This window comes from Mesocricetus auratus, unplaced genomic scaffold, assembly GCF_017639785.1.
Source record: "Mesocricetus auratus isolate SY011 unplaced genomic scaffold, BCM_Maur_2.0 Super-Scaffold_100003, whole genome shotgun sequence".
NCBI classification, from domain to species: domain Eukaryota; kingdom Metazoa; phylum Chordata; class Mammalia; order Rodentia; family Cricetidae; genus Mesocricetus; species Mesocricetus auratus.
The window spans coordinates 93071784-93090318 of NW_024429188.1; the positions used below are offsets into that span (position 1 = coordinate 93071784).

The 18535-nt window shown below is 37.5% G+C and overlaps 1 protein-coding gene across 4 annotated transcripts in view; it reads right to left on the reverse strand.

Moving 5' to 3' along the window:
- Tenm1 (teneurin transmembrane protein 1) overlaps window positions 1–18535 on the reverse strand; it is a 789988-nt gene that overhangs the window by 65681 nt on the left and 705772 nt on the right. For all 4 annotated transcript variants that reach the window (XM_040744566.1, XM_040744568.1, XM_040744567.1 and 1 more), the window contains one exon: window positions 4573–4727. In XM_040744566.1, coding sequence (XP_040600500.1) covers window positions 4573–4727 — 155 coding nt within the window. The remainder of the gene's footprint in view (window positions 1–4572; window positions 4728–18535) is intronic.

The following is an 18535-nucleotide window of genomic DNA, read 5'->3' on the forward strand; positions in this document are numbered from 1 at the left end:
TGATTATTTCCTCATACCTAAGAGGATGCATAAATCGTACCTTCATAAAGTCAAAGCCCCCCATGAATCCCACCCTTGTTCAAATCAGCTTATCATCTTATAGTAAGCCAAACATCTAAATGAATTGTCTATTTTCATTTCTGTTCTTCACTGTCTACTCTAGCACAGCATTCCAGCTCTTCCCAATTAGCATCCCACTTACCAGAGTCACTAACATTGTAAAATAAAATGGCTGAAAACAAACCAAAAACTAAAAACCAAACAAACTTCCCTTTTATTGTATGATATCTACTCAACCTGAGATGCTGATATTGAAGATCTTATTTCTTTGTTTTTTTCTTCTCATATCTTCTGTTTTCATCTTACTTGATCTGTTCTTCTTAGCCTTCTTTGGGCACATACATTCTATCTTTTTCTATTTAAACTTTGCTGTTACACAGAGTTTGTTTTAAGCCTTTTCTCCCTTTGTATGCTATGTATTCTTCCCAAGGGTTTTCACTGATTCCCCATTTGCTATTACTATAGATAATAGTAAAGAAACAATCATGAATACACTCTTCATTTCAGACCTTGAGCTTTAGACTCCAACCCAATTTTCTTCTAGTCCTCTTTGTCTAGGCCAGCAGTTCTCAACCTTCCTAATGCTGTAAACCCTTTAATACAGTTCTGCATATTGTGGTGACCCCCAACCATAAAGCTATTTTCAGTGATACCTCATAATTGTGTTTTCTGATGGTCTTAGGTGACCCCTAAAGGGTTGCAATTCACAGGTTGAGAACAACTGGGCTTAGATTCCACACACAGGCATCTCTGACTCAAGCATGCCCCAAACTCTTGCTCAAATCTGCTTCTCTTCTCCTTGTATTCTGTCAGCGAATGGTACTTGGATTTGTTCACTGTATTTCTTTAAGGTGGAAATTCAATCAGGTACTTCTGTGATTTGAGTTCCACGATTTGACAAATCTATTTTCTCATATTGTATTTTGATATTTTACACTCAGCTGCCAATAGTGCTTGCTTATGAAGCTTCATGAAACTGAGCAGCATCATGATGAGGATCACCACACAGATGTGCTACAAGGAACTGCAGCTCATCACCTGTGGTGGTTTCAATGAGAATGCCCCTATAGACTCATATATTTAAGTGATCTATAGTCAGTGGACTTTGTTTAGGAAAGATTAGGAGGCGTGGTCTTCTTGGAGTAGGTGTGGCCTTGATAGAGAAGGTATGTCACTGGGGATGGGTTTTGAGGTTTCAAAGCCCATGCCAGGCCCAGTCTTGCTCTCTTTCACTCCTGTCTGCGGATTAGGATGTAAGTTCTCAGCTACTACTCCACAGTTCCATGCTTGCCTGCCTGCCACCACGCTCCTCACTGTGACAGTTATGTTCTAACCCTCTGAAACTCTAAGCAAGCTCCAATTAAATGATTTCTTCTATAAACTGCCTTTGTCATGGTGTCTCTTCAATAGAACAGTAACTAAGGCACCACCCCCAAAGAAGCTCACTTTCTATAGCAGTTTGTCTCTCTCTCTCTCTCTCTCTCTCTCTCTCTCTCTCTCTCTCTCTCCCTCCCTCCCTCTCTTTCTCTCCCTCTCTCTCTCTCCCTCCCTCTCTTTCCCTCCCTCTCTCTCCCTCCCTCCCTCCCTCCCTCCCTTTCTCCTTTTTCTGTTTCTCTAGACAGAGTATCACTATGTAGCTCTGGCTGTCTTAGAGCTTACTATGTAGATGTATGTAGCCCTGAATTCAGAGATCTGACTTTCAAGAGCTGGGATTAAAGGCTTGCACCACTATACCTGGCTTGTATAGATGTTTCCTTAAAGGTCATTAATCACCGATGAACTGATACATTTTGCTCTTGTCACACCTATGTCACCACAGCATTCTTTTAAATGGTCTCTTGCCCTCTAACATAGATTTACTCAACTCTGTTCTCTATTCCATAATCACAAACATCTTCTAAAACATTTTTGTGATGGCTGTGATGGACCTTGCTTGAGAGGTAATCATTTTCCTACTGAACAACAGTTATAGGACTTGGATTTATTTTCTTTTCATTTTTGTATTAGAGCTGGGGTCTCACTATTTGCACAGGCCTGCTTGGAACCTACTATGTAGATCAGGTTTTCCTTGAACTCATGGAGATATTCCTGCCTCTGCATTCCCCCCCGCTAAGATTAATGGCATGCAGTACTACACATGGTGCACTTCTCTTAATGCTATCATGTGTTCTCCATTTCCCACTGGATGAAATGAAAGCTCCATTAGGCTTACAAGTTCCTCCACCACTTCACCCCCCCCCCCCTACTTACTTCTCTCCTTCAGCCCTACCCAGTCATTCATACCATTTTCACCATAACTGTATCTGCTGAGTGAGCACAGGACATACTGCCTACTGTAAATCCCAAACAGAAAGTGGTGAGGGAGTTATTACAGTATCATTTATGACTGAAAAGTGTCATGTGAAAAAGAATCCCTCTCATGGTGATGAACTTTATATGTTCCCTCTACTGAAAGAGCTCTCTTTTCTGACTAATTTTTTACAGAATCACATCAGTTGTTTAGAGTTGACTGATCACAGTACTAAGTGTTCTATTTTAAGTTAAAAATACCCCCACAAGTGAATCATATACATGCATCTTTTCTCTCTCCCCTCCCCTATATAAATACATTAACACCCTTCCACATTTCCACAAATAATGCTTCCTTTCTTTGGCTTCTGCAAGATCTTGAATTATAGAAAGTTAAATTGTTCTAGAATTTGAATGTCTGATCTACTCAGATATCTAATATGAAATTTGTTAATTTTGTTTGTTAAGTTTGCTAATTTTACAGGCTTTCCCACTCCTCATTTTATTTTTGTACTTGACTCATATGGTTTCAATTTCTGGAGTGAAGTAGGGACAGAAAAAGAGAGAAGCCAAATAGGTGCATCTCTAGCATTTTATAGAACACTAACAGAGGTGGAAAGTGGTATTAGAACTGATGACTAAAGAAACACTGGAGAATGTGTTACTTTAATTTTCCCTGTTATCCTCAAATTCATATGCAATGAAAAATGAAGGTACTAGAATATCCCAATAATAAATGATGGAACCAGTTGCCTATGCAGCAGTGAGCCTACATTTCTTTCTAAAGGAACCACAATTTCCATTCAAGGCTCAAGTAGAAACCTTCTCAGGGAAAACAATGTATTTCCAGAGGGTCTCATTCCATTTAGAAAAAAATTCAGTTTCTATTTTGCTAATGAGTAAAGGCATTGAAATATGCTACTCAGTTCTGGACAATGTGATTGGAGAATGAAGTCCATTGCCATCTTTGTTTATTTTGGGACATTTTACAATATGAGATGATTAAGCCTTATTGCTTAAAATACTTTTAGACAAGTGTTTTGCATTGATCAGTGTTGAAATTCTCAATATTATTCTAATTACTTTGAAAATATTACATCATCAGAGCTGCAGGTTTGTAAAATGTCAGAGCATAAAGCTCCTTCAAGGATTGCCTGCCCTACTTACTTTATTACATCCACCAAACTTCTGTATATACAGACTAAGAAGAGCACCTGAACAGTGCTGGAATCATGTTGTATGTTCTAAAATCTTTTTACATGCCATTTGCTGACTTGGCAGAATAATGTTAAAAACAGAATTTTGGATCCAGATGAGTGCTACACTAATTTTTCCTCTTTATTCTCTGGTTGGATTTTTTAAAACAACGTTTTGGCTTTTGAGAATTTAGTATAGTATATGTTTTATCATTTTATTTCTCATTCCCCAATTCCTTCCAAATCCTCCCTACTTGATACGCATCCGTAATGACATTTTCTCTCTTCCATACCAAAAGCCGCTAAAAACCACGGGGTTTAATTTGTGTTGCCCGAACACTCTTGAACATGAGACCATTCTCACAGTTTTGCTAAATATGTATAAAACAAATCTGAGAAAGGTGTTGCTTTTATTTAAGAAAACTTAAACCATCTCAGAAATAGCTGTTTCTATGCACATGAATAACATGCCCCACCCACATATTCACTAAGTAGATTTCTAAAGACCTTGATCATTACCTCTTTGCTAGAGTTCATTTGCTGTTGCATGGAAAATAATAAAACTGAGCTGGCAAAATAGATCAGTGAGTAAAGGCACTTGCTACCAAGCTTGGTGACCTCAATTTGATTCCCAATATTCACATGGTGGAAGAAGAGAACTGAGATGACCAAGTTGTCCTTTGGTCTTCACATGTACTACTCTCCCAATATATAAATAAATGAAATTTAAAAATAGCAATTATTTATTTTAAGAAAGAGTGAACAAATCCAATTTTAATTGGTTCAAATTTAGGAGGCATGGTTATATCAATAATTTTCTTAATACTACTCCCATCCTAGTTCAGCATTTCCCCCCCAAAGCTTTCTGAGGAAGAAAAAAAGTAATGTACATAAAAAGAAGATTCTGCTATCTGACATTACAGCAGATGCACCAGGCTTCATTTTTATGTAATTTCTGCATGAGAAAATTGTTATCCATTTCCACGATGCCAAATGGTGATAATACTTGAAAACCAGCAGTGCCTACCTGAGTGATGTCCATTCCTGAGTCACAGCTCAATGGCTGTGTGGAAGTCAGACCGTTTGAACCAATTACAGTTGTGATCACAGCATTTTCATCAATTCTTCGGATCATAGTCCCATCCACAAAGTAAATGAATCCATTCCTATCAACTGTGATGCCTGTTGGGAAAAAGTAAATTAGCATTAATAATCTAGTGGGCCACATTTACACTAAGTTCAGTATCTTGAAAGAGTCACAGACGTGGAAAGACATTGTGAAGATATACAGATTTAGTTTTGCTCAGCACAGACAGGACAGAAATGGGAGACGGGGTTGGGACACACATTCATTTTTGCAGTGTTTGGAAAAGAAATAACATACAAGGATAAAGCTGGTTTAATTATTTTGTTTTATCCGCCTTTTATACCTGTATTCTTTTGCTGTTTGCTTATCCCTACATGCAGTCAGAAAGTATCATTGAGATAAAATAAGGAAAATCAGAAGAGATAGTGTCTGTTACATTTTTTAAATGATGTTGATATTCAGGCCATTGCTTATTTTCATGGTCGTCTTAGGAAATACTTGACTTGTTTTCAAGAAATTATATTTAGTTAAAAGCGAATTTGTAATATTTCTGCTGAATTAGGCTGAAGACTTTCCTCTTCATTACCAATTTAAAAGGTGGTTGGAGGGGAAAGTAATGGCACTGTACAGAGAAGGGCTAAGCTTCTAGAAAAATAAATGATTTGATTCTGATTTTTCTCTTATTGTTTTAAAATGCCATTTACGTATATAACATATTTGAATCAAATCCCTCTCTGAATCCTCCCATATTCTCCCATTATGTTCCCTCCCAACTGTGTGTAGTATTTTTAAATCCACCGAGTCCACTTAGTGTTGCCGGTGTTCGAGGGACAGTCTAATGTCAAGAATACCCTTGCATAGTGTTAATTCCAGCCTGACTTTTTAAAAAAAGTGTATTATAATAGTAGTTAGAAAGCTTGCCATCTAATAATGAATCATGACTGATATTTCTTTGTGATTGAAGTATTTGCTTCCAAATCTCAGCTTTATCAGAAAAATCATGTGCCTTATCTATGGTTATCAACTCTTTTTTTTGCTGAGTGCTGGAGCAGGGCTCAGTTTTATACACTGTTCTTTGATAAACTGGGCTGAACAGGTAATTATATGCCTAGGTTGCTAATTTAAAAATTATATTAAATAATAGATGGGAAAAATCATCAAGCCTACACAAGGAACATATTATTCACTTCCCATTTCCTTTGCAATTTTTCAGAATGTTCTTGAAACACCTGTGTGGGATTACAGTAAGACTCCTTTATGTGAACAGTCCCTTTATGTGAGGACATGCAGTGACGGATGCCTGAAACCATGGATAATATTGAACCTTATATATACTACATTTTTTCATATAAATCCTCATTTGAATATACCAATGTGATACATATGATGAAGTTTATTTTACAAGTTAGGCACAGTAAGAGATTAACTACTATAACTTAATAAAAATCCTCTCATAACAGTATACTATAATAAATTGTACTATATAATTATATTAGATTTATAATGGAATTATAATATATAATTATATATATTATACCTAGACTTATGTTTAGTTTTATGTATGTAGGTATTTATGTCTGTATATGTTTATGTGCATCCCAGTGTGTATATATGCATATGTGTGTGTATGCAGGGATAATTCTGAATGTAATTCCTCACTCACCATCTACTTTATTTTTTTTAGACAGGGATGTTCATTGCCTAGAACTTGCCAAATAGGCTAGGCTGAATGACAACAAGACTTAGAGATTAAGCAGTCTCTGCCTCCCCAGCATTGGGAGTACAAGTGTATGTCATCGTGCATGTCTTTTAAAATATGAGTTTTGAGCTTACATTCAGGTCTTTGTGCTTGCAGGACAAGCACTTTACCAACTGAGTCTTCTCCCCAGATCATCAGCCTTATTCTTGTGAGCATATAAGATGACAAAATGCTTATATGCTGAGACTAAGTAAGGTGAGAGATGTATACATTAGGTTACTATATACAGGTTACTTGAACCCAAGCACTATGATACTACAACAGTTGATCTGAGAACTGAAATGGCTAAGTGATTAATAGACAGGCAGTAAATATGTCAAGGATAGTTTGGGTGTTTCATATTACAGAAAGATGAGGCAATATGGTATGAGATTTTAGCATGGCACTCAGAATAGTATGTAATTTAAAATTTATTAATTATTAATATTTCTACAGATAACTAAATTTGTGCAAAATGAAATTTCACACTAGCAGGAAAGTACTCTGCCTTTGAAATTGTCCACATACTATTTTTCTCATTTCCCTTTTATTCAGACTCAGTGAAATCTACCAAGAATGTATGAAAGTTGGAAAAATTCTGTAATTATAAATACAGTATTTTAATATAGCACAACACACACACACACACATCTGGCAAAATGTAAAGTCATTGTTTTGATTTGAATGAAAAATGTCTCCTATTGGCTTATGTGACACTGTTCCAGCTTGTGATGTTATTTGAGGAAGTTGTGGACTGCTTAGGAACTAGAAGCTTACTGGAGGAATCAAGTTACTGGGAGGCCTGAAGGTTGAAGAACCTGTCCCTACTTCTCATTCACTTTCTGCTTCCTGAGTGTGGATGTAGTGTGACTAGCCAGCCTCATGTTCTTGTCACTATTCCTTCCCTGGCTACTTCCATATGCTCCCCACCACAATGGAATGTATACCTATAGAACTTAAATCCAAAGTGAATTTTTAAGTTGGTTTTGTCATGGTATTATTTTTCATCACAACAAAAATAGAATTAATTAAAGAAAATCATCTAAAGACAATTTGTAAATCTAACATAAACTGGACCTGGTGTCACAATTCTGTAATCTCAGCTATTCAAGAGACCAAGGCAGGATGACTGCCACTTCAAGCCTGTCCTGGACAACTTAGCAAAACACTGCTTTTAAATGAGCAAAATGGAGGCTGGAGAGATGGCTCAGCTGGTAAAGTGCTTTGAATGTTGGGAGTGAAGTCCTAAGTGAATGTGCATTACTGACATGAGCACAGCCCTGTTAAGGACCTCAATCTGCACGTCAGGCTCAGAGGAATGGTAAAGTTTTCCCCTGGTGCAAGTATGGATGTTGACATTTTATGCTGAAAATGTTATCCTCTGGGATGACTCCAACTTGACACTCTTCCCTTACAGAGATCCCCTACAGAGATCCTCTACATGCCTCCTCATTTATGCTGTGTATAATCAATGTGCTGACTTTTGGAGCTGTTGTTGATACATCTCTATCAGTGTGCATGGCCTACCCAAACCAAACTTTTCTTTGTGTGTGCAGTGCCTTCATTCCATATCACCCCAGGGAGGGCAAACATAAAGCTCTCTGGGTCAATCCTAAAGCTCCATACCTCAATACCGAAGCATATAGAGATCTTAGCTCAGACTCCAAGAACCTGTATAAATTGCTGCATATGTTTTTAACCCCAGTGTAGTGAGTGTGGAAACAGGCAGACTGTGGGAAGGGGAAGGGGACCACAGTCCAGCCACTCTAGCCAAATTGTAGATTTTCAAATTCTGGGAAGAGACTCTGTGTCAAAATATAAGATGGAGAAATTATCTAGAAAGACACCTGAATGTCAACCTCTGGCTTTCACACATGTCCACCCACATGAGTGACTGTACCCCCCACATACATGTGTATACACCCAAACACAGAAAAATGGCTGAGGATATATTTCAGTGATAGAGAACTTTAATAACAAGTGGAAAGCCATATGTTCATTCACTATAAATCCAACCCAATAATTCAGTTGCTCTTAGATGAGCTATATTATATTCAGATTTGGACTGGCGGTATAATTGATCAATCTCTATGTTCCTTATAAAGTATTCTTAACATTTATAAAACTTAGATTCATTTTAATTTTCCATGAAATACTCTTAAAACCTTTTATGTTTTTTTGTCAGTCCTCCAAGGATAATACTATATCCAAATAAAAACATTTTGTGTCAACAGATCCCTTTATCAAGTTTAGAAGCATATGCCCCTTTAATGAAGTTAATAAACAGACTCTTAAAATTGGTGCAGGTCAAATGATGATGGCATAGGAATATTTATTCTTCCCCTCAAGGAAATTCTGGTTGATGATGAGCCAAGGGAAATATATGCTCTTTGTTTCTGTATCTGTTTTTGGCAAAATCATTTTTCTTAACTGCCAAAGATGTAATCTGGTTCCCATTAGAGGCTTCTGATTTAAGACCTCCTTCTAAGGTCTCTGTATTGAATATTACCAAATACAAAATTTAAGATTTCACTGTCATTAGAGGGTTGAATAAAAGATCAAGACTAAAGCCTGGAGACAAAGAAGGGTAAGGCTTAAACCTGGAGAGAACACTTCTAAAAGTAGGTGTGTTCAAACTGGGGGAAATCATGAGTCCTTTACTAAGTAGGTACTGAATGGCACTGTGCTAGACTATTTGAGGGCCAAAGTACAATAATTCTTTGTGTACTGAAGTGGGGATTAAGAGACACAATCAAAACTTTAGTAAGAGTGCTAAAAATAATGCAAAGTGTTTCTTTTACTAAGAGACAGGAAAGACACAATCAGATCTTCTGAAAGTGAGTGCAGGCTTCCCACTGACACAGACAAAAATGGCAGGGGAGATGTGAGTGTCAGCTTTCCATTACTGAGACAAAAGTATAAGCAATCAGCTTGAAAAGAGGACAAATTGATTTTCATTTATAACCTTAGAATTTATAACCACCGTTAGTTGGCTTCACTGATTTGGGGCCTCTAGTGACAGTTCACAATGGGAATGCATGGCAGTAGAAGAACTTATGTCATGGCTACACATGGAAAAAGAGGAGGAAGCAGCAATGTCCTATTCCCTTCAAGATCATATCTCCAGTGACTGGAAGACATTTCACTAGGCCTTAAAGTTTCTACCACATCCCAGGAGTGCCATCTTGCAAACCAAGCCTTTAATACTTGGGTATTTGAGGTACATTTTAGATTCTCATGGCAGCTGACCTTTGAACATTTCTGCTGATAACTGTGAAGGACAATTTTGCCACTTGACTACCAGACTCTCTGACTCTATCATGGTAAGGAATTTGAACTAATCCAGGGAGGACAATCCAGTGCTTTACATCCTTTTCCCACTTATAAGTTTGGTGATGCTCTAACCATTGTGAAGCTGTCTTTTTCTCTTAGTTAAGGTCAGCTGAATTCTACAGCTACGTCCCCCCTGAAATAAGTCTGGGCTTATTATATACTCACTGCAGGGCTTATTTTGCTGACAGTTTGTAGAATATTATCCTTTTATATATTTTTAAATCAACTTCTTTGTATCATGGTTCAAGTCACAAGCACACTAATTTTGATTGGGTCACATCACATTTAAGCCTGGCATTGATAAAGAAACAGTAGAATGGGCTTTGAGGGACCTGCCTGATAGGTGTTTGGTAAATGCACCTGTGTATTTTTTATTTTGTGTATCAGTCAACCATCCAACCAAACAGCAATCACAAAAACAAATTCCCTAAATAACAGTTTCACCAATTCTCCCCTTGTGAGACTATATAAGATATTATATATTAATACATATTCAGGTTTCATTATAGGTAAAATTAAACTTAGAAGTTTCAAGCCTGGCACATAGAATTATTTTTGTTCATTATTTGGGGAAAGTTTTCCATCCCATAATGAGAATTGCGATAGTGTTGCTCAGTATGATGTATTAGTGCTTGTTAGACATAGTGGGAAGACATGACACATACCCAGTATATTTTAAGCGTTATTCTTCAGAGATGTGAAACTGAGTGATTTCAGATCACATAAAGCCATCTGGGGCTAGCAGGATCTGCAGATTCAATTTAGTTTCATATATTTACATTCTTGTACTCTGATTTCCAAACCTTGGTGTCCAATGTTGTACACATAATTTATTTTAACAGTCATGCCCTTTGATGTGCTTATTGCCAATGTTTTCATTAGCACTTATAATACAATACTGCACAGTTTTTGGATAAGAAAAGATTTAAACAGCATTCAGAAAATCACTTCCATGTTTTAAAAATGTAACCAGCATTCATTCTTAAAGAACCTAAGAAAATATGAATCTCTGATTTACCACGAATTCAGCCAGTAATGCCATGTGGGTGGGGATAGAAATGGGAAGACCGACACACACACAACAGCTTGAGTCCTCATACTCATCCTCCCCCACCAAGGAAAACATTGGGCTCAGATGCCTGTACAGCATGTTTAGCTTGGAGCACATTTTTACATTTGTGAGAAAATAAATAAATCCCTGTAAATTAGTGTGCATAATGAAAGCTCTGACAGACCATAACCTGGAAGTGTGAATGGGGCTGTCTCCATTCATCAGCATTAAGCCCCAACAAGCAGCTTCTATGACGGGACCAGCTCATAAATAAAGTGCATCTTATAAAAGAAATTATTCACAACGTTTTATGCAAAACAGGTGACATTATATAATATCTGAACCTCAGGCTCTTTTCTCTGTGAGGCATCACTCTGTATGAAATGGCTGCAAATTACAGGTGAAATTATTTGACTTCTTCCCTTGTCTTATTATCCTCCAATGAATAAATACTGTAATTCTTAGGAAGACAACAGCCTAAAGCTGAGACAGCCTAAATAGTTACTAATAAATTTATCATCTATTGGGGAACTACTGATCAATACTAAAGAAAGGGGGTGTGCTGATGTGATCACTGGGAGTCTAGCTATAGAGCTAGATAGCCTGAAAATAGCAGCTAAACCCCAAATTAGATAACAGAAAAATCAGAAGCTTTAGTTGTGTCAATGGCCATTTCAAATGTTAACAGAAGATATCTCTGTATATGATTTAAAAATTACAGCTGTTGAGGCTATCTAATTTTTATTATTTCCAGAATATAACCTTTGTAAAGTAGTCATAAAGTCCTCTCCATCTATAGTGCCACCAACTTGAAAACTTAAATACTGTATATTTTTCCTCTTCAATATGCTGTTTTTGTGAGACAGTGATAAATTGTTAAAAATCAACTTCTCGATAATACCCTTAATTTAATGTGGTCCCAACTTAATTCCCAGTAGTAAGTGCTGAATTGTGTAACCAGTGTTGACCAATTGATCCTAAAGTTTTTTTTTCAGTCAAAGAAAGATACACATATTTTCCTTTGTTCATGTGCATTTAAATTCTCTTAAAATTGATATCACATGTATGGTGCATATGCAAATACATCTTTAAGCAGAAGTGTATTTTCTCCAACTGATCTAACTATTGCCCACTTAATTACCTACTGGGATCAGAAAGGGCCAAGGTTCGTCTGCACAATGAACCCATTTATTTCTCTTGTTAGGTAGCTACTAATAGAGCTTCTAGAACTTGGAGGATTTTTAGATACCTGTGTGTCACTATCAGTGAGAAGGAGGCAGACTTTAATGAACAGCTGAGATGATTTCTCTGCGTGGTTAACAATGCAATCAGAATTTCTCCAATAGAAGACACTAATAAACTCATTCCAGTACTGCATGGCTAGTGAATGCTGTGAGGTACTTAATTAGATATCCTTCTTAATAAAAAGTTATAGTAAGTTCTAAGCAGTAAAGGTCATTCCCAAGGTATATAAATAGACATTTAAAATGACAAACACTCAAGCGAATGTTCTACTGACTGGAATGTCCTCTATATTTGATGAATGAGAACCTTCTTTAAAACACTTCAGAGTTATCACAAGTAACAACAGATTGACCAAGAATTTTGATTTTGAGAAAGATGGACAAGTCCAGTTTGGAGCATTTTGTTTTCTCTTCATCTAGTAAAACTTTAGCCTCAGCTTTGTTGTAAGGCAAAGTGAAGGGCTGCCCATCTCCACCAGCCAGTATTTTCATAAAATCTGATGGAAGAACCAATGTGTTTTCCATTTTATTTATTTGTTCATCATTTACTTTACACCTGTTATCTGTCAGACATTGTGCTAAGTACTGGAAGCATAGCATGGTAAAAAGAAAGACATGACATTGGCTTTGAGTGGCTCTGAAAGTGGTGGGGATTATGGAGAAAAATCAAGTAAACATAGCACCATTATATAAGCACTAGTTTGAGGAAAGTCGAGGATGTCACGGGAGTGGGGAAATTATGCCCCTAAGTGATATCTTATTAGAGTAGTTATAACCTGGAATCTGAAGATGTGTTTTGAATTGCTGATGAATTTATTATGAAGCCTGGGCTAACAACATTGAAAACCCACACAGGATGTTCAGTATACAATGATCATTTCGATTTGCTGAGTGTATTATGTTTTCCTAGGTTCAGTGCTGGATTCTTTAAACATATATTCTCATTTAATACTAATAATAACCCTGTGTAGCAGATAGCAATATCATTTTAGATGAAGAAATTAAGTCACTTCTCTTTCTTGAAGCTTTCTCTGCAAACTTTAATTTACTATGAGCTCTCTGTTTCCTAAACTGCAGAAGCTATCATTTTATTTATGTGTTTTCAATGTGAATTCTCCAAATATGATGTGCTTATATAATAAGCTTCTTGAGAATAAAAATGTGTTTCCTGGTTTATTTTTTATATTTTAACAAATACAGGATACCTGAGTATAATAAGTGATCAAGAAATACTGCAGTTTTATAGACTAAATTTCCATGTGTTCATATTGGTGCACATCTAAACTTGCAATAAAATAAAGCATACCAGGAGGTCAAAAGCTACACATGAATGTCTCTCAAATGAGTTTAGGAAGGCAGCAATGACAATCTCTTTCTCTAAAGAGCATTAAGAGAAATATAGTCATATCAATTAGTGATGATTTGAGTATGAAAAAAGGGGGTTTGACAAGCAAGAACAGAGAAATGAAAGACCATAGTTCAAATTAACTGAAAATGAATTTGATCTATGGAGATTGCAATCCTGAATAGCTTCGTGCTCCAATACAACAAGCCCACTCTGCTCTGTCGACAGAGCTTTGTGTTTGGATCTTGTAATCTTGTTCTAACTTACTGTGTCAGGAGATACAGATGGCTCAAGATTTCTCACTAATTTGCGTCACTGCATGTGAGAGAGCAGAGAGAACACTGGATCCAAGGTAAGGTTAGAGATTGTTTTTTCATGATATGTTTTCTGCATATTTCTCATAGGGCTCTTTGTGTAAGGCATTTTATCATTTGGTGTCTTGTTTTCTTTGTCTGTATATTCCATATTACACAAAGTAAAATATTCTGAAGGTGGCAAGAGCCATGGCAAGAGTTATGAAGAGAATAAAATATTATGGTATCACTAAATAGCATCATAATTACAATATCATTGCCATTATTCCTTGTGAAAGTGACTTTTTCAAACTTAGAATCATAGACAATGGCTTCCATCCAGGTGATATTTCTACATTTTAGGCCTTCATATAGTGGACTGACAAATAGTAGAAGATGTAAGTCTATAAAATCTTATGTAACATTTGTCAGCATAGTGCCCTATGTTAGATTCACCACAGAGACAAGGTAGTGGTTGAAAACAATTTTGTTGTCTTGGGAGAAATTCTGTACTATTGAACTATTGAGGTAAAAGCCTTCACAATTTTATAGGCTGGCTAAAGTTTTCACACAGATAATCAGGTAAGTGAAGCCCCATGCTGTGCAATTGGTTAAGGAAGACTCAGGGCCAAGGGTGGTACTGGTATCAACATTTTTCTATTAAACTCAACACCAGTATTGATGTAATTATTTTCAATTGCTTTATAGAAGTTTGTGTGTATGTTGTGTGTTTATGCAAGAGATATTTGGGTAAGTAGATGATTCTAGTCCAAATTGAGATGTGCATTTCTTGCTTTATTTTTATGATAAAATTCTTGCTCAAAAGGTTCATCTGGGTTATGATTAAAAAGGGCCTTAGTCTATACAGGCTAAGATATAAGAAGACTCAGATACATTTTAAAGAAATGCTTATGCCATCCTAGGAAAACAAGTTCCTCCCAAGATCCTTATATGATCAATTAGCCTTAGGTAGGAAAGTTCATTTATTGCCAATGGACCAGCAAAAAGCTAATTGCAGTTGTTTCACTCTAGGGAAAATGAGTCTCAAGGTATGGGAATGACCAAGATGTTCTAATAAAAAAGCAAAGTAAGTAGAATACCTTGGCCCAAATGATCAGTAAAAGCAGGATATGGAGCAGTAAGCTGACAGTGCTTACTATTCAGAAAAGTAGGCTAACTAACAAAGAATGAAGTTTTTTTAGGATAACTATTTGAATGCATGCTTAGACTTCACTGTAAAACAACACAGAAAGCCAATATAAAATTCCTTCAGCATCCATGCATTGGTATGAATGGAGCTAATGCCTAAAGAGAAGTTCACTATGTCCGAAGCAGTACACAGACATTTGCAAAAGGTAAGACAAAGTAATGAGCCCTATGTGCATACAATTTTTCAATCCTTTAACTAAAGTTCAAGAGACATTAAAGATCAGTTTGAGCCCAATCAACAATGTGTGACTATAACAACAATACACACATGTGGGCTGTGTCTCATTTTCCCTTTCACACATATGTAAACGCATATGACAGTTGAGGGCTAGCAAGATGGTTCCATTGATTAAAGTAGTTGCTGCCAGTCATGATGATCTGACATGGATCTCTGGGGTCCATATGGTGGAAAGAAAGAAATGAGTCCCATAATGTGCTGTGCTCTGTGAAATATGCTTGTGTGCTGTGGCATGCGTGTGTGCAAATAAACACACACACACACACACACAAACAAATAATAAATTTAAAGGCCTATAATCCCACCACCAGAGAGTCTGGGAAGCAGGGAGGACCCTATTATGCATAGTAACCTAGAGAAGGGTTATGGGAGGAGATCTAATTGGATTGGAAGCAGGGCAGAGAGGAGGGGAGAGGATGATGGGAGAAAGAGAGGGATAGAAGAGGAGGGGAGAGGAGGACATGGGAGAGCAGGAAGAGAGTGAGGAGAGAAGGATGAGAGATACCATAAATGAGGGAGCCTTTATAAGTTGGAGGAGAGATCTGGCACTCATGAGATCTTCACAGATCTACAAGAATGATACCAACTGGCATTAAGGCTACCTTAAATGCCCTTTCCTGATAATGAGATTGATGACTCCTTATATGCCATCCCAGAACCCTCATCCAGTGGCAGAAGCAGAGGCAGACACACACAGCTAAAAACTGAACTGAACTCCTGGAACCCAGTTTCAAAGAGGAGTAATGAGCAAAGGAATGAAGACCTGGCTGGCAAAACCCACAGAGGCAGCTGACCTAAACAAGGGGGAACGTATGGACTCCAGACTGATGACTGAGAGGCCAGCATGAGTCTGATCCACACCCCCCCCCCCCCACCGAACCTGGGTGTCAGAGACGAGGCCTCGGCAATCTGTGGAACCTTAGAGAGTAGATCAGTATTTATTCCTGGCATACAAATAGACCCTGGGAGCCCATTCCACATGGAGGGATGCTCTCACAGCCTGAGCACATGGGGGAGGACCTAGGCTTTGCCCGGGATGATATGACAGACTTGAAAATCCTTCATGGAAGCCCTTAACCTCCCTGGGGAGTGGAGGGGGGGGATGGAGTGGAGTGGAGGGTTGGGAGGATTGTGGGGCAGGGGGAGGAGGGGAGGGAGAGGGAACTGAGAGTAACAGCTGTAAAAAGTTAAATAAAAGTTATAAAAAATTAAGCAAAAGGAAAATATGACACATGTGCTTAAGTAAGATAGTCTGGATATTTAGTTTCATGAAGAACTCTGTGCATCACACCTCATTGGCAAGCTGATCTACAAGTTTGACAATCATGGGCATCAGAAGATTATGAAGAAAGGTATTGAAAACAGCTAGACACTTGTCATTTCCCATGTCTCATCTTGATTGGGCATCCCCATGCCTTCTCTATACCTTTCATTCTCTAAATTGAACCACACAGGTGTATTCATGAGCGATATGAGAGGAAGATGAAAGTCAGGCTGTGAGGCTGTCACTTGAACCAATGTACCTAAGCTCCTGGTGCTCATCTTTTCCTCTTTGTCTAATGGTAGGAATAATAGCTGAGCTGCCCGTGTCAGCAGATTACTGTAAATGCCAGATAAAACAACAGCTGTCCTGTCTGTGAGATCTTTCCGAAAGGTGAACACGAGTGATGTTAATATTTATTTATGGTTGTGATTAACAGTTAGCTTTCTGGTGTCATGCTGTGTTTTATCTAGTACATGATTACCTACTTCAACATAGCTTGACTTAGATGGCAGAAGCCCCGTGTGTAATTCTGTTAGCATCTGCTCCATGCTGACAGTAGTGATCAGTTTGGACAGCTTCCTGTATGATTCTTCCGGTTAAAACGGTCTATGTTATCTCTGAAACACCCCACTTTTCAGTCGCCATTGTTTTGCCTGCACCATTTTCTCTGACTGCAATGCACTTTCTTCTTTCTAGAGTTCTAATCCTGGTCTTCTTTCCAGGTGTAGCACCCATCTAGCCACATGATTTACAATATACAAACTGACTTCAATATTTGCAAATGTTTTGAAAGAGGTATTTTCTTGTTTTCCTTGGATGTTAGAAATCTTCTGATCCTATCAGAAAAGGTATTGGATGCAGGTTCAAGTTGAGGTATAACATGACATAAATTTACTAATTTAAAGCCTACATTGGTACTAAGAATGTGATAGGTTTCTGACTGGCCTAAGAACATATTTTACCCTGGGCCTACTAGCACATGTCTGTGATTCCCAGCACTTGAATGTAGAGGCAGCAGGATCAGGTGTGTAAGGCCAGGTTCACTTACAAGGCAGAATCAAGGCCAGCCTGGGCTACACAAAACTTCAATTCAAATAAACAAACACAATAATACATTTTTACTTGTATAGTTATTAGGATCTTTGCAACAAATCAATTTCCTCTCAGGAAGAGCTAAACAATCCATTTCTCATTTACAGTTAACTTTTATTCTCAATCACTCTACCCTGCCCCCTTGCTATGTAGTTTGAATTCCTTTTACAGCTGACTTAGCCTATTATGGATAAAGGTTAGAATGTAGTTCTCAGTTTTACTTTATCCTTGTGTCCAGTCCCCTTTTCAGATTACTCTGGCCTTTCCCCTCCAGGCTCATTTTACCTACCTCCTTTCTTTCAGTCCTAAAATATTAATCATTTCTTGAATCTTTGCAATATTTAATGTTGATATCATATAACTTAATGAGTCACCCCTGTCTTCTCAAGGGCAGGGCCATGCCTTTTTACTTTCTTGAAGACTTTTGAATCTGCTGTTTGAAAAGCTCAGCCTAATAGAAGACTCAGATATGATGCATATTTCCCTAATAAGATACATTGGAATGATGATGTGGATTTAGCAAAGTAGTTAAAATCAGTGGGAGCCTCATGATTGCAGTGTGGAGCTATCGACATCAGCGTTTTATTGATATCAGTTAAATATATAGACAGTATAATTAAGATGATGGCATCTCCAGATTCTGGTCTGATAATTAGGAGGCTTTGTGTAACTGGCATTAGCACAGTTCCTCCATAAAGGAGGACTTTATATGTGTATAGAATAAATGGTCTTTATTAGGAATAGAATAATTTACGATACTAGAAAGCAATTAATATCAGTAAGCCTTATAAATAATGAAAGGAAACAGACATATTGAAATATTTTCATATATGATATTTTGAAGCAGCTGTGGTTTCATAATTCAGTTGTCCAAATATTTCTAACAGCTTTTTTCTTTTTTTAATTTAAATTAGAAACAAGCTTGTTTTACATGTCAATCCCAGTTCCCTTTCTCTTACCTCCTCCCCTGACCCCCACAACCCCTTATTCCATCCCCTTTCTGATTCCCAGGGAGTGTGAGACCTTCCATGGGGGATTGTCAAAGTCTGTCATATCTTTTGGAGCAGGGCGTAGACCCTCCCCCGTGTGTCTAGGC